The sequence below is a fragment of the Phaethon lepturus genome, unplaced genomic scaffold (assembly GCF_000687285.1).
Source record: "Phaethon lepturus isolate BGI_N335 unplaced genomic scaffold, ASM68728v1 scaffold20944, whole genome shotgun sequence".
Lineage (NCBI taxonomy): Eukaryota > Metazoa > Chordata > Aves > Phaethontiformes > Phaethontidae > Phaethon > Phaethon lepturus.
The window spans coordinates 20,916-27,631 of record NW_010532874.1 but is presented as its reverse complement, the minus strand read 5'-3'; the positions used below and the strand labels follow the sequence as shown (position 1 = coordinate 27,631).

Below are 6,716 nucleotides of genomic sequence, written 5' to 3'. Positions count from 1 at the left end.
CACCTTTATTAAAATATCTGTTAATCCGCTATTAGTCTCCCTGCGAGCTTTATAAACAAGTAACTCTTAATTAGCAGGATGTTGTGTTACGGTGCCGGCTGAGGGTGAATCCTTAGGCCATGCTTTAACACCAGAGATCGCTCCTACAGATAATACCGGCCTGTTCGGGCACGGCCCCGGGTTCATCAGTGATCCCAAACTTCGTTATTTTGGCTCACAGAAGGACAGGGGTGCTCGGCCTCGTCCTGTGCCAGCTAGCTGTGCGATCGCAGTGGGTTTTTAGGGAAGCGGGAAAGCAAAGCCCTTACAGCCACTCGCCTTCCCACCACGTTACCCACCCCGCCTCCCCAGCACTGCAGCTTACTGAATCGCGCCCGTCGCACCCTCCCGGGCCCGCCCTTCCCGGCCGGCGCGCAAGCCGGCAGCGCAGCAATAACCTGCCGTGCACATAAACGCCCCCGAAATTACTCTCCGAGGGATGTCACTTGGCGGTGGCCGAGGGACGGGAGTGCCATTTACCTGCTGTTGGCCTGAGAGGCCGCTGCCAGGTCCAGCACGGCCCCGCGGTGCGGCTCTGGGGAGATCTCCCCGGGGGGGCTGGAGGGCTCCAGCTTGGTTGGATCTTTGGTAAATTTGCTTCCTGGTGCCGGGTGCGCAGGGTGATTTTGGAAGGAAAAGCAGAACTAGAATTAGCAACCAGAGATGCCAACGATGCAGCTTTTCCACCTCCACTTGTTCCCCTCCTAGTCCCAGAGCAGAGGTCAGGGTGGGGGACAGGTTTTCAAGAGTCAACTGCTTACAAAGAGAAGGGTGCAGATTTAATTGGGTTTACATGTGAAAATAATAGCAAGACACTTGCTTAAACCTCTGCGTAACTGTGTGCTGGGGAGCCCTGCTGGGGATGGAGCACCTCCGGAAAGGGCTGGCTGCCGGGACAGGGTGCCAAGAGGTGGGGACTGGGGTCGGGAAACCCAGGCAGGGCCAGGGCCATGGACCAGTGCTGCAGGAGCAAGCCCCAAAGTGGGGAGAGCCCCATCCCAAGGGAGGGGACGGGCTGCGCTGGACAGGAGCTTGGCAAAGCCCAGAGCAGCGGTGACACTGGCAGCCCCGACCTGCAGCTCCAAGCCCACATGCAGCAAGAGAAATCTCTGCTGCAGCAACACGGAGAGGGACAAAAGCATCCTGTCACTATGAAAAACCTCCTCTCTCCCTTCCCTGTTCCTCAGCAACCTGAAAGGAGCTGAAACGAAGTCTCAGCAATGACCTTGGAGATGAAAAGAGTGATCTGAAGGCAGGGTAGGAAATGAAAATCGGGCAGGGAAGGTGAGTGAAGAGCCAAAGGAGGGAATGAAATTACACCATGAGGCTGCAGAAACCACGGAGGTGTCTCGTTAAATAGCTGCCAAAGGCACTGCCCTGGTCTCAAAGCACCATCGCGACATCCCCACCCTCCAAAACACATCCCATCCATGGGAACATGAAGCCTTTTTCCTTTCGGCTCCGGCCTGCAGGGAAGGGCAGGGCACTGGCAATGGGACCAGCAGCAATATAGGGCCTTAAAGACACTATTTATCTGCCAGCAGTCCAAAAGGCTCCTTTTGATTTGTGCTTTCTATGGACCAAATCTTGTTCTTGCAGCAGCAAAGCCTGCCTGAAGCTGCTACCCAGGGGAGTAGCAAAAATAGGTTTCCTAGCAGTGGTGGGTATTTTAATTAAAGGGTGAGCAAAACTGTACAGGGAAGCTTTGGGATACTTTGCAGTCGGCAATTTAAAATACAGCTCCGCTCAGAAAATAGTGTCTTAGCAAAAATGGCACCTCCTGACTCAGCAGATGCTTTTTTTTTTTGCACAGTCAGATGTGCTGACATGAATCACAAAAAGCCAGGTTTAATGTGTTTTGCTTCTGGTAGGCCTGGAGGGACCAGGCAGGGGAGGGGGAACTGCCACGCGCTCCAGTCCTGCTGGGTTTGCTTCCTCATCTCCTAATTTCCACTTGTACCTCCCTGCCGTGTAACCCCTGAGCTCGTAGCACGGTGCTTTCCAGCAGCAGCTCTTGAGCTGACGTGCAGATATATGCGATGCCTCCCCCCAGATACCACACAACCGTGATGGATTTTGCATCCCGGGACATAGATCAGTGCTCCATCCCTTGGGGTGGATTAGAGCTTTAAAAACCCTTTTCTTGAGAAAAAAAGTCATTTATAGGGCTGGAGACAAAGGAACCCATCCCCCCACCGCATTGAGGTGGGACCCCCTCCGGGCTCTGCTGGAGGTCCCCTTTGGGTGTCTTTGTCCCCAGGGAGCACCCTTGGGGCCGGGGCTGTCACGGGGCCACAGGTGTTAATTTGGCCGGTGGAGATGTCGGAGGAGAAGGTGTCTGGAAAACCGCCAGCATGTGGGGTTGGCAGCTTGGGGAAAAAAAAACAACAGGTCTTTACTTGTGAGCCAAGCCCAGGCGATCTGGGAGCGGGGCTGGGTGGTGATAAATTGGGGTGCAGTGCCATAGTTTGGGCAGTGGGATGGGGCAGCTGGAGTGAGGGTTGGGTCAGGCCACCCCAATACCTATCTCCTTTTGTTTGCCAAAAAGCATTTAGCCTGGCTTCTCCAGCTCAAACAAAAAGGAGTAAAAACATGAGGCAAAGAAAGCCTAAGAAAGCCCCTCTCAGGGTTTTGTCACTGAAAAAATGCATTTTTGTTGTTTTACTTTTTAAAACAGTCAGCAGCTGGATGATGCTAGCACTTCCCAGCCAAGAAAAGAATAATTTACCACTGAGGAACCCAGCAGTGATTTTTCTTCCTCCTGAAAGCACAGAAACATGTCGTGTGCTGCCTGTAGCTGCAGCTCAGCCCAGCACAGGGAGCCAGCCCAGCCTCACGCACCGGGGATTTGTTGCTTAAACCTTCAAAACACTATTTAAGGGGCACACAGTGCTTGCACCGATCCCAGGCAAAGGCAATCTCAGCACAGACAAGGCTACTCCTCACTAAGCATAATTGCACGTGTTCGGCACTTTTGCTGCTTACAAGTGACATTATTTCAATTTTGCTTCTCTGAATAGTCTTTCAGTTTTGTGGGTAATAGGTCAAAGGACGTGGAGAACGTACCTGTAAAAATTCTCTCGTCAAACATCCTAGGACGAAAGGAAAGGAAAAAAGGGATTAGAAATAGGTGCTTCTAATGACTGAGTTTTAGGTTTTATTAACGAAGAGCTTTAAACCAAGTCAAAATAGTAATTTTATTCATTCCCTAAAAAAAGGGAATGAATTTTTCATCTATAAAAAAAAGCCTTTTAGCCTGTTGTGCAACCAAGCAATCTTACAGCATATGCTTTTTAACTAAAGCACCTTTAAATCTGCTTATAAGTCATTCTCTTCATTTAATTAACTTATTAAATGAGGCTGCTACAGGCTGGCTTTACCAAAAGGGATGATGGGACTGAAGTAACTGTTGCTGGATCTTCACTTCACAGTGTTGACCATCGACCAGATGTCACCTGCCTCCTGAATATCATCTTTTGGTGCCACCCACAGCTTTGCTCATGGCAGCAAAGTGTGTGCAGGGGCATGGCCTGGGGCCTGATCCAGCCTGGTGCAGCCCAAGCAATGCAGGACAAAGCAGCTCCTCCACTGGTTGACATCTGGAAAGCTAACTCCTTTTAGGATGCCCGAGTCCTGTTGATGTCGGTGATTTTAGCCCCCTTGGGACCCTTAGCTGGGGTTTTTCTGCGCCGTAGTTTCACACCTTTAGCAGGGGAACAACACAAGTGCTGCACAGGCAGGGACTGAATAAATAAATACATCATAAAGGAGATTTTCCTGACAGAGAAGCAAAGAGGGGTTGCACAGCGCAGAGATAACCGGGAAAGCATCCACTCCTCCTACTCCACTGTAAACGCAGACACCAAGGCACAACGCCCTGCCCACAGGCAATGCGTCCTCATCATCGTATATATAGGATGTCCATAAGTGATCACCGAAAAACAAGGTGGAGGGGAATCCCCACGTGGCATGAATATGGATGTTCCTCCTCCCACCCAGAGGCACCACTTGCATCTGCCAAATGCCATTGGAGAGAGTCGTGCTGCAATCGATCAGAGGGTCCCACTACTGCCCAAAATGCTTAGGGTGGTACCGGCCATGCCCGCATGGACATACAACAGGGTGACGGGGCTCGGGGGTGACCGTGGTATGGCCAGCCCTGCCACATCCTCACAAAAAGGGAGAGAGTGATGGAAAACAGAGGTTTTGGGGGAAAAAAAGAGCTGTTTAGCCCTTTTCCATAAAAAAGGGTAAAATGACTTTTGTGTGTCGAAATAAACCCCGTGAGCATGGAGGGAACACAGCCTATAATCCCGAGCCCCATCGAGTCCATGCACTCTCCCTTGCCTTCCTCACCACCCACCTTTTGATGACAAAATGGATGTTGTGCCTCTCCTCCAGTATCCGCTTGAGTTTGGGGACGCCATAGGTGCAAGGTCTTTTGAAGGGTATTTTGTCTGGAATCCCGATGATTTCCACCGCCTCGGGGTCACAGGCAATCTTCCGGTACGGGACAGGGACCATGTGGTCTAACCCCAAGGCTTCGGCTGAAAGGTGAATGCATGGTTTCCATTTAAACACACGCTTTTCCATTTGCAGATGATAAAATGAAGGTGTAAAGGCTTGAACTCAAGCAGAGCCAGTGCCTCCTGCCCTCTTCTCCTTTGCTTGTCCCAGAAGGTGAGCCCCGGGAGCAGCTTGCCCATGGGAGATTGGACAATGGGGAGACAATGCAGCAGCAAACACAGCTAACAGTGTCCTCCAAAACCCTCAAACACACCCGATGTTCTCAAACCAGGCTCAAACGGGCCCACGTGCCGTCCCCAACCTCCCCGAGACCGCAGCAGGTTGCTGAGCTATATAACTCACGAGTTGCATAGCACATATACAGTTTATAAGTTAGAGAGCTCATCTATACCCCATATATAACTCACGCTTTATACAGCACATATTTCTAGCCCATCTATAACTCATGAATTACACAGCCTGATGAGGACGGTACAGGCGACAATCTCCAGCCCATCAGCCCATTCCTGAGTAATTTCCTGACCTTACAGCTGCCCAAACAGCCAGGAACTAACCCAAAAGCACTGCCCATGGCAAGGGAAGCGCCAACGACGCCCACAAGCTGTGCAGGCGGAAAAAAGCAGCTGCAATAAGGACAAACTTCTTTTTTCCCCCTGCTCCATTAATTTAAAACGGCCATACGTCACAGCTCCCCCTCTCCCGCAAGCGCCGGTGGTGCCCAGGCCCTCTGACCCAGCGTGCCACGCTTCAAACCAGGGACGTTTTACAGCCCCGTTCTAAATTCCTCGACGGTGACGGGGGGGACTCCAAATGGAAATATTGACATAACCTTCAGCAGACACCCAGAGTCTGGGAGCTGCTGGGCTAAATGTGTTAGGAAGAGAAAGGAGCTCTAGCATATGGCTTCTGCTGCTGTGTTAGGGAACAAAAATGATTGCTATATAATGATATGCAAACCACAAGCGCTGCAGATGCATAATGGGATATTAACTCCTACTCACCATATCTGCTGTTAAACAGAATTTGCACGCACTCCCTAAGGGTGTTGATATCTTCAGTTTCTTTTATAAAACTGTCCCACTTATCTATCAAAACAAAATATAAGAAATAAGGAACTTCCATATGGTTCATACACAGCAGATGCACTTTTCTCGCGCGAAGCGCTGGGAAGCAGGAACAAGATTTTGCTTCTTTAAAAATAATGATTTCCCTCTTCCTGAGCAGATTCTGCCATGCTGGCAGATAAGGTCTGGGCTTCCCCAGCCCCAGCCCCAGCCCCAAGCAACCTCCTCTGCAGCCGTGCATGTGCAAAGCAGATTCCTAAGAAATGACCCCATAAAACTTCTCAACCCTGAAATGAAAGGCCCTCCGGGACAGAGCAAACTCAACCTGAAACGAACCTTTGAAAGGCACAGCCATTTCACAGAGGAGCCTTTTCATTTCCTTCTCTTTTCCAACTTTCCCACCCATGTTTTTATCCTTTTTTTTAACGCACGCAGGCGAGAGGTTTGATGTAAACACATCAGCATTTTTAGGTTGCGTTTCCCTTGGGTGGAGGTGGGGAAATGGCAAAGTCTCCTCCCCATTGCTGATCCCCCCGGGCACTGCTGCAGAATCACGCTGGGGTTAGTGGGTTTCAGTTAGTCTGAAACAACGCCAAGCTTTCGGCAGGTATTTGCTGTTTGCAGCTCGGGCAAACAGCCTCACCCAAAGCCGTGCCTTGGTTCCCTGGGCACGGAGCAGGGATGGGATTTCCCAGCTGGCCGGCAGCACCTGAGGACCAAGCATCGTGGAGATGGCAGGGACACACCCAGGCGGGGATGAAGGTCTTGGCTGTGATGCTGAGACGTTCCAGCAAGTAAAGGGAAAAAATCCCCCACTGCAGCATCTCCAGCGCTGCTGGGTCCCTGCGGAGCATGGAGATGGCTGGGAGAGCACCGGGGAGAGACGGGGCTAGAGGAACCCTTTCCCTAAGAGGTGGCTGCCGGTCGCCTCTGATGGCAGAGTGGGACACGGACCTGTCTTGTCATGGACAATGGAGAAGAGGATGCGCTTGGACGAGTGCACATTCTGGATGAGGGGACCTCCGGAGACCGACGATTTCTGTCCTGGACAAGAGGGGAGACAAGGAGAAAGGGCTGATGAGAGCC

At 51.3% G+C, this 6,716-nt stretch overlaps 1 protein-coding gene across 1 annotated transcript in view; it reads right to left on the bottom strand.

The window, feature by feature from the left end:
- The window catches only part of GTF2IRD1 (GTF2I repeat domain containing 1), a gene marked incomplete at its 3' end in the record, with an annotated part of 37,321 nt that overhangs the window by 19,350 nt on the left and 11,255 nt on the right, over window positions 1-6,716 (bottom strand). Inside the window, exons 7-11 of the mRNA XM_010285005.1 lie at window positions 6,585-6,674; window positions 5,568-5,651; window positions 4,403-4,586; window positions 3,106-3,131; window positions 520-640 (exon numbers count right to left, since the gene is read on the bottom strand). Of these exons, the coding sequence (XP_010283307.1) occupies window positions 520-640; window positions 3,106-3,131; window positions 4,403-4,586; window positions 5,568-5,651; window positions 6,585-6,674 (505 nt within the window). The remainder of the gene's footprint in view (window positions 1-519; window positions 641-3,105; window positions 3,132-4,402; window positions 4,587-5,567; window positions 5,652-6,584; window positions 6,675-6,716) is intronic.